General features: G+C 37.0%; 1 protein-coding gene across 1 annotated transcript in view; it reads left to right on the plus strand.

The window, feature by feature from the left end:
• The window catches only part of MED27 (mediator complex subunit 27), an 87065-nt gene that overhangs the window by 28158 nt on the left and 40651 nt on the right, over window positions 1-18256 (plus strand). The window contains exon 3 of the mRNA XM_062011829.1: window positions 4743-4873. Coding sequence (XP_061867813.1) covers window positions 4743-4873 — 131 coding nt within the window. The remainder of the gene's footprint in view (window positions 1-4742; window positions 4874-18256) is intronic.

The following is an 18256-nucleotide window of genomic DNA, read 5'->3' on the forward strand; positions in this document are numbered from 1 at the left end:
AAAAAGATAATGGAATGGAGGTAGCCTTTGTTCCCATCGTGGCTAGGTATTTGTTTCTTAAATATTCTTGTAAACTAGCAACTGTTTGAGGGACATAAATGCTTTTAAAAAGTAGGAAAAAAAAGTGTCCTAATTAAATTGTAAACTAGAGTGAAGAGACAATGTTTAGCTTTCCTATTAATTGAGAAGCCTACAGCCCAGCTTCACAAGAGGAAAACGAATGAGTAAAGAAATTGGAGACGTTTCTTTTGGTTTATTGATGCTGTTTTGGCCAAGTCAAGAATTCAGCTATCTTAAAATGATCAAACGTTGTTTGGAGAAAAAGAGAATTTCCAAACCATCCTCATTATCTGAGAGAAGCTTAAAAATATCAATTAAGGTAGTGTAATTTCTCTCTTGCCTTCTTTAGTCTGCAGAGATGAAACTGTGGGAGTGTCCTGTTTGCTTGCTCATTGCTTTTTTTAAAAGAAGGACCAGAGTTTTATCATAATAGACAAATCCCTTGTTAGCTGGAAGGGAGAAATAGTTTAATGATGTGGGGCAAAGTACTGTGGATCTTAGAAGAAGGCATATGTGCCTGCATTTACTAGCATTACAGTGAACTTGGAAAATTCCATGATGGGTAAGTGTCTGTCAGCTACTTCTGTAAAACTGTTTCGTGGAGGAATGAAAGCAGCATTTTCTCAGATATAGATAATTAAAAAAATGTTTATTCAGTTTGTGGTCAATAAGCATTTACATGAGAATGGGAAAGATACCACAACAGGGTTATGTGATTACAAAGGAAAGTCGTTCTTCTGAATTTCATTTTTCAAAGAAAACCTATTGGTGCTTTAAAAAGCTTTAGATAAAGTTAGTATGTAAATTTATTGTGCACCTGTGAGTTGACATGAACAGTTGTAAATGCTCTAAGTGATTTTGGTTTGCTTTTTCCTCCACTGTGTACACTTTCCCCCAATTCTTACCTTCTTCCTACCAAACTGATTCTTTTGCGACTTTAAATGGCCTTGTCAGTAAGTGGAGTGTAATGACTTGTTTGGTCAGCAGTCAGCACATGCAAAATCTCCAGCCCATGAATTATGTAAACTAAAGACCTTTAGACCCAGCATGATTTAAGGATGAAGCTTTACTTTTAAAAGTTTAAAATTAGCATTGTGTACATGTTTGTGGTTTTATAACATACACTGTGAGAGTGATCCTATAGGACAAAATAGAATGTCACGGTCAGTACATTTCTGTTGAACAAAGGGACCTCGCTGCATTTGTTCAGGTTTAGGTTTAGACTGTAGCAGACCTTCTCTGTCTGCTCCAAGCCTTAAAGATTTATCTCTAGAATGACCCTGTGATCCCCACCTCACCACAACCTCTCTTCATGCTGTTGCTGTAATAGGCCATGTTGCCATTTATACAGAAAAACAATTTATCTCAAAAATAATGAGCTGTGAAAGTAATGTAAGTTTTGATTTTATTTACTTTCAGGTAAAGCTTTTGTATGTCTTGAAGTGTTCTTTTCAGTACTTTTCCTACATCCTGGAAAACTAGAGTTTTTTGATTTTAAAATGTAGAATTCACACATCTACTTGGAACCACAGTTTTAAGAAAAATATCAGCTATCATGAGACTCATCATAAAGCTGTACAAATTGGCACTGGTGCTCATCCTAGCTGCTAAGTGTTATAAATTGATTTTGTTGTTGTTGGTTTTTATTTCTTAGTTTTCTGAAATAGATTTTATGTTTCATCTCCATGTATTGGAGGAAAAAAGATCAATCTTGTTGAAATTTTAGAGGAATATATCATTAAGTAAAGTTTACCTTCACATAAACCAGTTGGAATTCCCCAAAGCTGAAACTCATGGATGCTTGCTGTAATAATGCCTCTGAATGATGGGGAATTCTTTAACAACTGATAAAGAAATGATTTGCAATATTATCTAGTGCTCTACTGATACACAGATTCAGTGAGTATTTAGCATATTGTATGAATAAAGCCATTGCTGTTTACTGTTCTGCTGATTTAAGTAAGCACGGTTGTCAGAAGCAGATGTAAGGTCATTGGGAATACCCTTAACAGTTGTGACCGTCCACAAGTGTCCAACTTTAGGCTGTGTTGGGTCACGGGGTCTCTTCCTGCATGAACCACCCTTCTGTAGACACTGACCAAGGCACACAGCAGCTCTGCTGAGTCAAACCAAAGGCTCTCGTCATGCTGTGTCTCATCCCCAACAGCAACTGTAAGCACGTGCCTGTATACAACATTCTCCAATGTTCTTCAGCCACCAGCAGTCTCTGGGTCAGGGAATTCTGGAGCTAAATGCAGTTTCTGTGTGTTTATTAACCCTTACAGGATTTGTGTCCCATGAGCTCATCTTAGCTTCCCTGCATGAGTCCTTTAGCACCCGTGATAGCTTCTGAACACATTTCATGTGTGTCCCCTGAAGTGAAGAGAGTATGTTGGGAGACAGCGTTCTCTTTTTAGTAAGCAGGAATTTTAAAGGGATGGGTTTGTTTTCAGCTGAGCATTTGCTATCATGGCCAATGCTGGCAGATAAAAGTGTTTATTTTGCAAGAGGAAAAAGGAACTGAATGTCACATTTATTATCCACCAGGACCACTGAATCTCCTGGCCATAGGTTTGATGCTGGTGGTACTGCTTTTGCATTATTTTCGGACTTGTTGCTGCTTCTCAGAACAAATGATTAAGAAACAATTTCCTTATCTCTTCAGTTAACACCTCTCTGCCCCTTAGAAAGGAATGCATTCTGTGCAATGCAGAATGTGATACTTTAATAATGCATAAATCAAGTTGGACAGAAGCTGCCTGTCAGTTTTATTAACTTTGACCTTTTCTCCCATTATAAGGATGGTTTGGTAAATATTTAATGGCCTTATAGATTTTGACAGTTGGATCTGCGTTCCTGGGAGCAAAGGTAGATTATAAAGAAATACTTACAATTAATAAAAATAGCTTAATCACTAGGAGTCAGCCTTCAAGGACAGAATTGTTTGTTAGAATATATTTATTTTTAAAGCCTATTTTTTGAAATTCCTGACCACTAAATGTCAGAGTAGCCAGGAGGGTATGAAATGTTCATAGAAGTTTGCATTTAAAATCCATCTATGATTAACACCAGTGATTATCTTCATCTTTGAGCAAGTTTTCAAATGATATTATTTACTTGAACTGTCATTCTGCACAGTGAACATAAGTGAGTGGTGTCAACAACACAAAATGGCTGAAGGAGAACTTCTTGTAATAAGATGCAAGAAGAAAAGGAAAAAGCGTGTTCTTGGAGTTAGAGGGGTCTTCTGCCAGAGCTGTCTTTCCCCTTAATTCCCTGCATATTGCACTCGCTGCAAATTTTGGGAGCAAAGATTGAAAAAATAAGCCCCTGACACTTTGAAACATTGCCTTTCAAACTTGTACTGTCCATTGCTCTCATTGATTTTTGTTTTTCATTTCTGAAATCTGTTGGAGAAGACCAAATTTGAACTAAATTCCTTGGTCTAAGTGGAGAGGTTGGGGCAACACAATCCCCTCCTTCCCTGGCAGAGCGTAGTTCTCGTCCCATTAGGAATGGGATGTGTCTTCATGTGGTACCACAGCTGAGATCACATGGCAAAGCAGCCAAGTAAATCAGGAGTCTGTTAAAAAGCTTTATGGATGCTCTGAGCACAGACATTTGAGTCAAATTGGCTCACAGGATATCTTCACTCATTTTAATAGCCATTTTCAAGTAGATCGCTTTACCAAGCTTTGTTTCCATCATTTTTCAGTCAGTGCCCTGCAGAACAGCATTGCCTAAGACCACTTCATTTGCTAAACATTTGTAAGTCATATCTTCCTAACTAACCCTTTTTAGATGCAAACCATGGGATTGGAGTTGTTAATATGTTAAACAGTTCACATTTTTCAGAACAGATCTTTAGACAATTTAATGAACACATTGATGTGGCAACTAGAATGAAGGAAATTGTGTTTGTCTGACACCGTATCTCCACCCTCCATCCTTCCCTTCAAAAATGGGGAACTAAGAATGTAAATGGAGAGTATTTAGAGATGAGCTTGTAACTTGTTGCACTTGGGGCTGGTTTCAGGACAGACACAGCACTGTAGCTGTAAATCTGAGAGCAGAGGGAATGCACTCAAAATTTTGCAGATTCATCTTGTATCCTGCATAAATTTGTCTTTCATTGGCAAGTGAAATAAAAGGTTAGATGAGAAAGCTACTGAATGTGAAGCTTTCTGCAATGCTATGGCAGTGTGCTAGCAGGCATTTTTAAGGGCTAAGTTTTTTTGTGAAGAAAAGTTCATTGTGAGGGTTTTGAGTGTTTATGCTGAAGAAAAATAAGTATAATTTCTAAAAAGCTGGTTTGTGTAGAGAAAGGGTTGTTCTTCCTCTTACCTTCTTTCAAAAGGTGAGAGTGCTTGATCCCTTGAGAGCTGAAAGAGCCTTCACTTAAAATTAAGCAAGCCTAAGTTTCAGAAGAGTTAGGACTTGAGAGGAAGGTTTTGATTCATCATCTTAGTGCCCCATGGCATAACTTCTTTGTAATAACTGTTTCATAGCAGACTTTTTACATGCTTTTGTTTGTATCATCTTCCATCCAAACAGTATGTATGAAATACCATACATTAACTTATTCAGTGGCTGTAATTTGAATCAGGGGAGTAGAGGTAGTAGAGATCTGACACAGAGTACAGCAGTGGTCTGTATTTTAATATATATTTTTTGTTATCCAGTTGCAGTACCATGCCGGGCTAGCATCTGGCCTTTTGAATCAGCAGTCTCTGAAACGTTCAGCCAACCAGATGGGAGTATCTGCCAAACGCAGACCAAAAGCCCAGCCAACAACTCTTGTCTTACCTCCTCAGTAAGTAATGGAATATTTTGAAGAATTGGGGGGAGGGGAAGTTTTAAAAAATTTTTTAATTGCAATTAAAAAAAAATCATAATAGCAGCTTTATGTTTGCATTTTTGTTTTGTACAAGGTTAAACATTCTTGTTGGATGGGTGGGATACCCTGTGGAAACAATATTTTCTGTCTTCTGTTTGTGGAGGCACTGATCCAACAGAAAACTTGCAAGGATTCTTCTTTGTAGCTGGCCATAAAAGTTTTTGCAACACAAGATTGTCATTGAGGAATGATGTTATCCTGATTAGTATGACTTGGAGCTTCAAGTAGGACTTTTCTGAAGGTCCTAAAAGGCTGAAGCCAAAAAGTCTTTGGTGTGAGTACTTTCTTGACAAACGTCTGTTCTGAGTCCATCTGTTCACCATATGTTAATTTTGCATTGGATCTAAAACTCTTTTACAGGTGACAAGCAATTATGAGGACACTTAGAAACTGTTTGAGGACACAGAGTATCAACACTTCAGGCAGTGTGTGTACTGATGTCAAAAACAGAGAGATGTCCACAACTAAGCTTATAAATTAATAAACTGCATAAAATATTTAGTTGTATATAAGAAAATGATTATTATGTAGAAAATGAAGTGCTAGGCAATTATTCACTGCACTGAGCATCCTTGTAGTTTGTGGAAATTGCCGCCTTCTCGTTTTCCCCAGAACAAGGGTCACTGATGTATAAACACTATGGTACTAAAAACTTCATAGTTGTAATAATAGAAGACCCTGTTGTCACTAGAGTCCACAGGCGTAAGCTATTGAAGGAATCAGAGGAAGTTTAGAGTATTCTCCTTGTGTGAAATGAAAAAAAATCAGTCACCAGAGCTTTCCCATTGTCTATTAACTTTGAAGGGTTGCTAATTCAAGAATCCATTAAATGTTCTATTGTTTTACCTATGCATCAGATGAAGAAGAATCGTTAGAAAGGCAACTCAAGCAGAACTACAGCTTTGAAAACAAGATGTAGTATCTCTCCTTTCTGGGAAAAGACAGGATTGTATTATGACAAACTGGCTAATTAGTTTTCTTCTCTTGCTTTATCCAAAGATTGAAATGGACATTTTCAAGAAGACTGTGAACTAAAGTCCTGTGATACCAGTTGTCACCGTTGTTATTCAGAGGCTTCTAAAATATTTTTGTATGTTGGATTGGTTTTGTGTTTTCTGAATTGTGGCTTCTCCAGTTACTTGAAATACACGTTGTGAGAGAGAAAGAGCAGGCTTCTATTTTTGCACAGAAGAGTCTGTACTTTAAAAGTTGCAGCTGTATAAATCTTAATATGATGTATATAATATAGGCATTTAAAAGTATTGTGTGTCCTTTTATCAGCAGGTGATTTTTTCCTTCAATGGTGCATTTCCCTAGAATATGCAGACAGAATGAAATTTTAGTGTGGTAACTCAACTTTAGCTAGTAGTTGAATTATGCTTCAGTATCTTGTTGCCACTACTGGCATTATTCATAGGGAAAATATGTTTATATCGAGCTGACCCTTTATCTGTCATTGGTTTCCTTCTCTCTGACCTTTCCATATTTGTCCTTATTTGCTATCTTGGTGTATTTTAAGAAGAGAATAATAGCTATATTAAGTCAAATCAAATACCTGTTGAGCACAATAGCATGTCTCCAACACAGGGCAGAAACAGATTATGAAAAGTCTTATGAAAACAGACTTATGAAAAGTGTTAAAAAAAGCAGTATGGCAAATGGATTTTAATATCTTGATTTTGCTGTAGTTTCATGCAAATAATGATGAATCATGCTATGATTTTTTTTTTTTTCCCTTTCTCTTTATTCTCTATAAAATGCAAATGAAGAAAACATCCAGGTACAAAACTACATATCTCCTTGAAAGGGCATACTGCATACTAATCTTCCCATGGCAATTCAAGGGGTATTTTCTTAGCTTTATTGATTAGTCAAGGAAAGAGTAACTATTTCTTTGTCTGTTTTTTTTTACTTTGATATATGCTATTAAAATTAAGTTCAATGACAAGTCTTTGGGCTGAGTAACAATGTGCTATGAGTCAAGTATATATTAAATGTTGTTCAGAGCAACTATATTATCTAGAGCTTTTCTTAAATGTAGATAGTTAAACTGGCTATATGCCAAAATGTCATTTCAGGATAGCAGATTGGAGCAAATAGCAACACTGCAGTAATCCTTTTCAGCCAGCAAAAGAGTGCAGAGAACACTGTTGCTCAGGAGGTAACAGAGGTGAAGTTTTGGATAGAAGAATCTTCTATAAACTGTTCTATTTTAATGCAGATTTGGCATATGGATATTTTGATATTAACCATGTCTTCATTTGAGATACAGATAGCACTAGAGAACATGTCACAGCTCATTGCATTCTAAATGCTAGTGATGCAAGCTGGGCAATTATCTTCCTAATCTATATCTTTGATCTTTTACTGCTATAGTGAGTCTCGAGTTTTATTCCACACACTGTGAACTTACACAAATTATATCCCTTCACGTAAGGATGGTGACAGAAAACTTGATTCTTGTGCTCTGTTAATTCATTGTTCACTTGAACCCACAGTCTCTTTCCTTGTTCTGCTTTTTCTTCTATCCTCTCCAAAATGTTTTTTGTTAAAAAACAAACCCCAAACCATCTCAGTCTGTCATGGAAGCTCAGCCTTCTTTTCCTGTTTAATGGTCTCAGTAGGACGCAAAGAAAGGGATTTCACTAATGGCAAAGCTGATTCTTGATGGGCCCACTCGTTTGCCTCTTGCCAGCCTTAGACCATCTTTTGGTGTGCTCTGGTTTGGAGGCAGGAGGCTCTGTTTTTTCACTAGCAGATATCTGAAATGTCAGCAGCAATTTTGAATCAAAAAGGTATTTTTAAAAATGAAAGGTCTCTGTCCTATGAAACCACTACCAGGAAAATGTTCATTTTCTCACTGTTTTCATTATCTGAAGGCTCCTAAGGGTATTGAACAGTTTTGAAGAGAAGCCTTTTGGTGTTCAGTTTTGCTTTTCAGTGTTGGTTTTTACTGGCTGTGAAAGTGCAGAAAGGAATACTGGATTGATATGTGTCTCATTTCTAGCCAAATGTATCTGTATGAGAAAATGACTAACTGCTGGCTTCTTTCTTTCCCTGCTTTGTCCCTCCTTCTGTCTTCTATTAACAAGACATCTCCCTGTACTTGCTAATAGATGCATTCCCTCACATGCTTCTCATCTGGCTGCTGGTTCCTTCCTTCTGTTAAAGAATCTCAAAGCAGTGTTTGCTGAAGTGCTGAAAGCTGTCAGCTCCTTCCAAGTGACTAGGGAAGCATATACATACAACCCTCGTGAAAGCCTGGATGCCTTCTTCTGATTTGAAATAAATAAATACGATAAGAGATGATGGCTCTTAGTTTTTTCTTTCCTCATGAAATGTAGTAGCTGATGTGGTTAATCTTGTATTATTTTGCTTGGCACCACATCTCAAAAGCAGTTTCTCAGGACCCTGTGGGAGCAGAATTCTACACCCCACAGAATCTGGAGTGGCTGAGAGCAATGAGCCCACACAGGTAGTCTCTGCCAGTGGACCATCCTGCTGAGAGCCCAACAGACTCTGGTACGTCACTGTCTAAGTGCAAAATGACAGCAGTGAGTCACTGTGACATGAGGAGGAAGAAAGAAAGGAGGAAGCACAGGATGTTGACTATATTTTTGCAGTTGAATTCATTGGCACACACAAGAGGATCAATTAGTTTTAACGGGAATTTTTAGGGATCTCAACTGAAAACCTTGTAACTTTGATAGTTCTGCTGTGTGGAGCTTTCTCAGTGCTCCCAGATTAATCATCTGTCTTCTCTATCTGAAAAGAAATTGCTAGAACAAGAACGTGCTTGCCACAGAAGGTAGTAAGAATCTTGCCCTTTATGGTGCCTTTTAGAGTCTTTTTTTTTTGTGACATTTGCAGGTTTGGGGAAATAAACACACTATAAACAAGTGGAAGTCTGGCTCTTGTTTGACAACTTTAGGCTCAGTGGACAGAGAGGCTTGAGTAAAAGAGAGTCCTATTCTTTGTTTTAGGGCTCTTCAACTTGTCATATTAATCTCTTGTGCTCTGATGTATGCCCTAACCTGACAGTGAAAAGGCTGTAGTAGATTGAGTAAAGATCTCTGTGAATTTGTACTGTGTTGCTAGGAGCAGACCAGCAAAATTACTTTTCCTTTATTTAAAAAAACTCTCCACAACCAACAGACAGTGCTGCCTATTATATTGTTCTAGATAGATAAGCAACGAAGAGCTGTGAAGATAATTTTATTGGTTTTGGAGATAAGAACATGAGGATAGAGTTCTGAGCAGAGACTCAGGTTGTTTCTGCCACTTGCTCTGAGTGAGGTGGAATAGGTCTCTATTCTGCTCTCCATGCATTATAATCCATCTGGATTGTTTAGAGAAGATGGATGTATTCAAAAGAAGTCCATGCTTCCCTCATCCTTTGGAGCTACATTAGTAAAGATGTGAGTTGTCTCTTTTAAAAGCGTAATTTACTGATTCAACAGGTATCTGATGATCTGGATTTGGAAAACAACTTTATATATTCCAAACTGTGTTTACTGTAGTTTAATTCAATACTAGCATAGTCAAAGTGGTGTTCTTTCATAGCATTGATGTCACATCAATTATAATGTCTCTATCATATAACTAGTACTGTTCTATTGTATTTGTTGAAGAGCTTTCTTCAGGACACACAAGTTGAGCTTTGAGGAAGGAATTTAGTTTAAAATAGTCACTGATGTAGTATTCTGAAAAAGGTTGCTATTTTTATCAGTTAGCTGAAAGGTATGTATATATATATATACATATATACGTATATATATATATATAAACTCCTCATTCAGTCATCAGAATTTCCAGAACAAATTATTTGGAATTTAATTTGCCATTTTTATATTAAGAAAAATCCTGATGAGCCTTTTGCCAAGAGTGTTTGGAGGAAAGGTTTTTTCATCATTTTGTTTTATAAACAGCATCTAATTGCTTCCAAGGTTCAGGGATTTCCATTATGAAAGAAAGAGGCAGATTATTCTAACGATAATGGCAGAGCATGCTTAAGCCAATAAATGTTCATAGGTTTTGTATTTTTTTAAGACTCTAAATTGTGCTTTTCTAGTCTCACCTCGCTGTGTTACACAGGTCTGAAATCCCGGCTGGGGTTTTGTACTTTGAAATCAGAATCTGATGTACCAGTGGAGTGTTACACCTGATATATAAGCTGTGGGTTATATGGTTGTTTAACATGCAAGTGTTGTTATTGCAATAATCCCATTCAGTATTATGAGCTGTAGCAATTTGGGCCTCTTCTAAGAAGCGTTCAAGAGTAGAAGAGCAAAGTGTGTGGCTGTATTTTCCATTTTGACAAAAGTCAGCAGAAGTTCTTTGTGCAGTTCTAAAATTCTTCTTTCCCCCTACTGGCAAAGCTGCATTAAATATCAATATTCATTAAATACCACAGAGATGATAATGTAATAAAGCAATAATCCTCAGGCCCACATCTATACTTCTCTCCAGAAGAGTTGAGGTTGAGAATATAATTAAAGATTAAAACTCTGTTTGCATTCTGGAACATGGAGATATCTTTTTGTACATGATGGGGAATTGTGTTAATAAGGAAGAGATCAGTTTCCAATAACTTTCAATACTAGGAGCTCATTTAATATCCCTGTGCATGTTTTAAGTTTCTCACGGTATTTCTTTAGCTTGACTTTAACAAGGCAGTGCAACAGGAACTGTGAAAGAACATGTTGCTGCAATATGTGACCCTTTTGCTCCACAAGTTAATCCCTTTTTATATGAAGAAAAAAGATTAAAACTTAGGTCTTTATAACGTAAGACAGTAATGTTTACATGAATAGGTTTAATTACTTTGCAGCCACATACCATGTAGATTTACTTAATTTGAGTATTTGGTGTCTTGTGCACAGTATGGGTTGCATCATTGCACTGTTGCATTTTTATTTGTAGTAAATTGAGGAACACCTGTTATGCAGATGTTTTGTGAAGCTGTTCTAGTGCAAGTTGTAGTTTATTGCTGTACAGTGAGATTGCATTTACTCTGAACAGATAACACTGATTTTAGTGTTTCCAGAGGTTATGTTCACAACTTGCAAGTATCTATTTCACCTGGTTCAACTAAATGGACTATTTAAAACTTTCGATACTGTATTCATCAGCTTGTTGAATAACTCTTACTTTCACTTAAAGAATCATAGTCAATTGGTTCTCTGCTCTTTTTTAATCCCTGCACATGTGTCTGTTTTTGTGGTCAGTCTTTGTTAAATATTACTTGGTCTTATGTATTAATAAGCTCATTATTTTTCACAGAAGGTCCAAACTATTAGCTTTCCTCCCTCAAATATTGCTTCTTTAAGTACCAAAGCTAATCTAGCTAGGTAAGAGTACTAGTTTTTCATAACCTGTGTTAAAAAGGATTGTGCTTATTAAACAGGTGATTTTGTGAGCATCTGTCCATTCTCTGGAGAAAAATCTATTTCAATTATAAAATCCATGCTGTGCATTTCAGGGGTTAGTATTCCATTCTTTTCTAAATATAGTGGTAGTGGAGAGGTTTGAGATGACTATGGTTGGGTGGTCTGGAATCCTCTAGAATTTTTCAAAGGAACACAGTGTATGTGTAGTATTTAGTTTCTTTAAAGGAAAACTCAGAATAACAAGAACCTATTCAAACTGCCACCTACAACACTGCTTCAGAGAATAGTAATGTCCTCAAGTGAATTCTTCAAACCATGTAGAATATAATAGAGGATAATAAGTAAACAGGAAACCACTGTTTTGACAGCCTTGTTACAGGAAGGTAAGAGCTGAGAAATTCAGATCCTAATGAATTTCAGCAGCTATTGAAAAGATGATAGTTTTGAGTTATTTTAAGATACAGCTACGTTTTGGTTTGTTTTGAATTTTTCTTCAGGTTTCCCTTCTGCCAACTAAGCAGAGATGAAAACAGTTGCTTTTAGACAAGTTGTTTTAAGGACACAACACTGGACCCTGTTAGAGACAGGGTTCACCTTTTGGCTTAGTTTTAGTGAGATCCTTAGTACTTCTAGTTTCCTTATATACACTAAGTATTGAAGTAGTATCTCAGGGCATGGAAGGAAAAGTTGTAATTACATAATCCTAACTTCTTCATTTCCTTCTCATCAGGATTTCTCCACCACTTAAAGCTAAGAAAGCTGTTTGTCTGGATTCCTGCTAAGTATATTATCACAGTATTAGAAATTCTGATTTAAGTTACTCTTAAACTCAATGGCAACCTTTAATAGACAGCTTGGAGCTGATCTAGTTGCTTTTTGATTTGGTATATGGGGCACTCAGATCCCAAAGCTGGGAAAGCATCTGCCATGATTGAACCTATATTGCATTACAAATTTTGAGGGAGAATTCCTAGGTGATGACACATCATTAACCTTTCTTGAAGTGGGTTTTATCAAGAGAGCATCTGTGCATGTGAGGGTCATGTTACTCTGATTTTCAAATGTAACACGAGTTAGCAAGTCCTTCTCATTTGGATGAAAGATGATTCTAAGCTTTTAAAGAGAGAGATTTTTATTTTCCTAGTGGCCCATGTCAACGACAGTGACAGTGGTACATAGAGTTCAGTGGCAGGGCTATTCTCAGGTGAGGAGTGGTGATGGAGCTGCTATTGCTTTGTCCTATTTCTTGTGTGTTTTGTTTGAATATTAAGAGAGCAGCTTGTTATTATATGTAATAGCAATTTCTCTCTTATAGTTAATAATAATTTAACTGGAAAGGAAAAAAATCCAAGGTATTGCTTTGATTCATGAGGGACTTTCCTAACAAGATCAAATCCAATAACTTACCAGGGTTATAACATTGATTAGTCATCGTAGCCAAAGATACTTTACCAGGCTTTATTCCCAAAAAGGGAGAAGGGAGTAATCCAGTTGAACTTTTTTATTTCAGTATAAGAGGTAAATTTTTAAATAAGGTGCTATAAATCTATTTTATTTCTCTATTTTGTTTTCACTGCAGTTCACTCTGGTTATCTCTCACGCTTAGCTTTGAAATCATATCTGTGTTTTCTAACCTATTTGGATACTAAAGATACAGAAGGCAGGCAGATGATGTAATTTTTTTTTTGTTCCCTATTCAGTCTATGGGTCCTTGGGCTCAGTTGATTGTCCTTTTCTGTGCTTTATTAAGGGTGTATGTGAGGAGTGGTGATGTGAGGAGGCACTTCTCTGCTCTGTGCCCTCCGGCTGTAGTCAGTAGTTAGGTCATAGGATGACCTCTGTGAAAGCTCACTAGGTGTTGCCAGAGGTCTAGTAGTCATATGAGTGTGCTCTATGTTGTCACTACCTGGGTACAACATGACTTTGTGAGAAAGTTCTGTGGGATTTGAGGGTTGGTTTTTTTTGTAACAGCTGCCGTTCTTGAGTCTAATGCTTGGTAACTCAATACTGAGTCAACACTTCTGCTGTTCTGTGGATCTTTAGAAATCATCCTTTTAAAAATTTTAATCTTGATCTGATCCCCTAATATGTTGATAAATCTGCCAGCAGGGATTTCTGTAATAATCTTCTTTGTTTTGTTATACCAGATCAATGCTTTTTTTGGCTATAGATACATGCTGAATTTCATTTCATTAAGTACTATACAGCTGCATATTTTCTTACAAAGTAATTACAAAAAAGCAGCAGGCATTGATCAACACAGATTGTCCAAAGAAAAGATTTTGACTAAAACCAAATGTTCCTTATGATACTCATTATCCAGATAATAATTTCTATCAATGCAAGTACAAGAGACAAGGATCTTTGATCTTACTTTAGCCCTGGTAAATTAGTGAAACATGCATTAGTTGTGTTGTAAAACTTTAGTGTATTTTAAGGTAGAGGAGAAATCTAGTTTATTTGTTCACTTTTCAAAAAAATATTCTGACCAACTACTGTGGAAAGGGAATACATGTAGATTTCATTATTTCTTTACAGTGTATAGAGCTTCAGTTACTAGTGTGTTGTGAGCTGGTATGGACTCGTAGCCTTGGCTTAAATGTCCCTGTAGTGCACACCTCCATGAACATGCCTGTCTTAAAGACATTAACCAAAGAAGCCTGGGACTGCTTGTTGTTGATATTTTGGTGTCATATTCCCCAAACTAATCCTGCAAATAGGATTGCTCAGAGTGCGATGTGCAGCCCTGTGTGACTGAGCACAGTGGTTTGAAATAATTCCCATCTACTTTGCAGAAGATAAGCTGGAAGACTCTATAGCTGGGAAATGAGAAAACTCTTTTCTTTTTGGAAACTTTGGGCCGTGTCTTGATCTGCATGTTCATTCTCTGGAATGGGCACAGCTCCGGGGCAGTGTGGAGCCTTACTGAATGTTAGTGTTACTGGGGACTGCAGCTACCTTGTAAAGGAGCAAATTTCTGACTCTTTGATGTATGCTTGCCTTAAAGGTAATGTTTGTGTGAGAACTGTGCCAGTAAAAGGTGGCAATTAATTAAAAGTTGTTCCACAGTCCCAACCATTAGAAGATGCCCTTGCAGCATTTAGAGCAGAACACTAATATTGCCCTGTAGGGAATCCCTGCACTTTCGGTAAAAGAGAATGTTAAGGATGAAGATTTCATGTGTAATTATAGACTGCAAATACTAGTTTAACTGCATGTTTCTGTGTCCAAAAAAGGAACATACATTATCAGTGATTGGACTAATTAGTGAAGAACAAGCTAGATAAGAGAGCAAATTTGTATGAAGTTAATAACGATATCAAAGCTTTTGCTGAAGCCGCAATTTCATCATACAGCTGCTTTAACCCCCTTTTTTTAGCTTTATTTGGGGAAGGGGGATTAGAGACTGTTTTATTGCAGCAGACAATCAATCTGAAAAGAACAAATTAAAACTACAGCTTGCCAAATTCAGAAACACATTACAGCAAGTATTTCCATCTGCATTGGTTGTATGTATGTTCCCTCGTCAAAGATGACGAGCAGAAAGAGCAGAGCTGTGATAAGGTGGAGGGAGAAGGCCTTTATATTTTGGGGCTTAGCAGGAACAGTGTTATTGCGTAATGATATTGTATAGTGTGATGTGATCTGAATATATTGTGAATGTATTTATTAATGACTTTATTTCTGTACTTCTGCATGATTCCAAGTAACCTTTCGGTATTTGAGAGGAAAACTAAAGAGCTGTGCTGTCAGGGGAAACAGAAACACTTTCAAATGTGAAACCTCTGCTTTTGAGGTGAAGGAAGCTCTAGGTATATCACAATAAAAAAAAGTTTGAAATTTAAGTCATACGTGAGAATAAAGGCAACCAAAGTCCTCTGTAGTTCTGACAGTGACTCTACCCAACAAGGAAAACTTTTCCCTGGTAATGAACTGTAGACTGGGATTTACTTGGGGACTAAAGGGGCTGTTCTCTTCTCTGAGAGGACCACAGTGGATGGTGGGCTGGCTGTGCTGGCTGTGCTGACTGGGGTGGCTGTATTCAGAATCTGTTGACTAACTGGACTTCTGAGTCTGGAAAAGACAGCTAAATGCCCTTTCTAACTAGAAGGATACAGAGTAGAACAACTTCTTTTGCTCTGCTTTCTTTACTTGATGTTAAAAATAACTGTTATTACTTTTTAATTTCACTTTAGGGCATTCTTTGGGTATTCATGTGTTTATGAGGAGCCCTATGGATAGGTTAACTGAAAAAAAGCTTAGGTGGCAAATTACAGCTGCTAACTTCATAGAGTTTTCATCTAAATACAATCTTCATTGGTAATTATTTGGAGTATTTTGGTACAATTATTTAACAGTGCAGCTACTAGAAGCTTCATTGGGTCAGGTGACTGGGTTTTCAGCCTTTTATAGACACTGCTCTGCTGTTTGTTATTTTCATTCCAGATACTTTAATTTTATGACGCACTTACTCTTGTATTAGGTTTTATCTAATAAAGAATAACACTGTTCTTGTAAATTCAGTAATTTTACTCAATAGCGTGTGTATTTCGTTTTGAAAGCAAGTGTATTAATAGTGTAATGTACATTTCTAATCTCATGTAGATACATTTGCCTCATTGCTAGTTTCTTTTCCCGATTCTTCCCTTTGCATGGCTAAAACAGGGAGTAAAACCCCGGGGACAGGGAAAACCTTGTTAACATTGGCAAACTTAGTCTTAACTTTTTGCTGTGGCTGCATGCAGTCTCTTTATTGTCTGAGAATTGTGATCAGGGGAATCCCGTATTAATCCTCTAATTTTCACAATGAAAAGCATCTCCATGCAGCAATTTTTGCATTGAAATGAATTTTTTCTTTTGAGTTGCTCGGGATTGTACTTACAAAATCTGTTTTGAGAAAGAAGCTAATGCTTTGGCACAGAGATCATGGTAAAGTAGTTAATCACTTGTTTAATCTCTGCAAAGTTTACCGGGATACCTTGAATGAAATCAAATACAGGTTACATTCTGGGTATGACTATTATGCTCTGTTGTTGCCTGTAATACTTTGTTTCCATCCATCACAAAATACAGTTGTAGAATAGTGTTCAGCCTTTTCATTCTGTACCATGTATGTTGAAAGCACCTAAAGAGATTCCAGAATAAGGTATTGCAAAGGAAATTACTTTCTTGTTAGTTGCTCTGTGCCTTAATTTCCCCATATGAACTTGCAGAAGAACGTGACTCAGCATTTGTACAAAACTGGAATAAGAGAAGGCATTAACAATAAGGCAGATGCTTTCATCCAAAGGAAGAGTCTTGATTTTTGTCTTTTAATGTCAGTTGTTCAAGACCAGTTAATTTTTTACAACATTCAAAGTTCAGGAGTGACACGTTGTGAAGAACAAATGACTGTCTAATTCCTACTTGCAAGACCTAATAGGAAGCTCTAACTAGCCTCTGTCAGCGTTCATTCTGATAAGTGAATGGTGATGTATTATTCTGTATCCTTTGTGTTCCTGCCTTTAGGTGTTCATTTCAGTGATGGAAGACAAAGTGCAGACACATGAAATAATTACACAGCAAGCTTGGCTGGAGCCTGTCAGTCTGTCAAGCTCCCTAGTCTTCTTGAATCTCTAAATTGTTGAGCTCTTTTGCTGATTGTTGCATTCAGTGTTTGGTGTTAAAGTCAAATGCGCTCTAGAACTGGCAAAAACTGCCCTACTGTTTTGATGTATTTTAAGTTAGAATTTAGTATCTGTGTCCAAAATAGCACTATAAAACCAAGATGCCCTCACGCCGAAAACCAGACTTTTAAACTTTCTTATTTTACATGCAGAACCTTCTTTTCCTTCCAGCTTTTGCATTTTGACAGTTGCTCAGCAAGGATGATGCTTTTGCTCATGACAAATTTGTATGTGCCTTGTAGACAGGTCTTATAAAAGAGCTTTTTGTGAAGGACTGAATGACAAATCAAACTTGGATCTGAAATTGGGGCTAATCAGCTGCATGGCACACTCATAGTTTGAAGAATCAAAGTCGTATCTAACTACTTTACCTTCATTAGAAATAATACCGAAGTTTAAACAGTGATTGCTTTTAAATTGTGTGGATCAATTTTAAATGTAATTGGGTTCATTGTAATAATAATTAGGCTCAGTAGCTGAATGTCACAGAGGTGTATTGTTACCCGTAAACACGGGTTTGGTGTTTCAGGTACCAAAGTGTGATCTGTCCACTGAGAAAATGGAATAGATTTCATAGTTGAAGTTCTTCTAGCTGTTCCCTTGTGTGTTTATTCTTCAGGTACCACTTCTACCAATTCTCTACCCACTGCAGCTTTTGTATTTTCTAGTCCAGTAGGCATTAATGGAAAAGTTTGCTGTGGCAGTGGATACTACAGGCTCTCAACTCTGAATTTTTGATTTCCAGTTGGAGATGAAGTTGAAAGGGACTTCAGGAGGTTACCTACTATAGCCTTTCTTTCAAAGATGGTCCCTTGTCACAACTCGATCAGAGTAGCCATGACACTGCCTACCTGAATCCTGAAAACCTGCAGGGTTGGAAGATTTTTTTTCCATCTCCAGACTGTGAAGGATAGGATATCTCGAGAAAACTACACTTGGAGCTATCATCAAAGCAGTTGACCTGCTTCAAATGTTCCAGTTAGTGCTGTTCTTGTTTAAACAGGTCTACTGAAAACCTTTATCTTGAAAATAGCCCTGTTCTAAGGAGAGTTTCAGGAGAGGTGACTGATGCAGAGAGAAAACATATTTTTTTGAGAAACTTCATTAAGTCATCATGTAGACGAGTTAACTGAAAGGAGTGCTTAGGATTTAAAATAGGATCTGTATGACTGGGGTTTTTAATCTGAAACTGTGCTTAAAAGCAGTTTATATGTTGATGTTTCCATGATCCTTTCAACTTTGAA

Source organism: Colius striatus, chromosome 19 (genome assembly GCF_028858725.1).
Source record: "Colius striatus isolate bColStr4 chromosome 19, bColStr4.1.hap1, whole genome shotgun sequence".
Classification (NCBI taxonomy): Eukaryota; Metazoa; Chordata; class Aves; order Coliiformes; family Coliidae; genus Colius; species Colius striatus.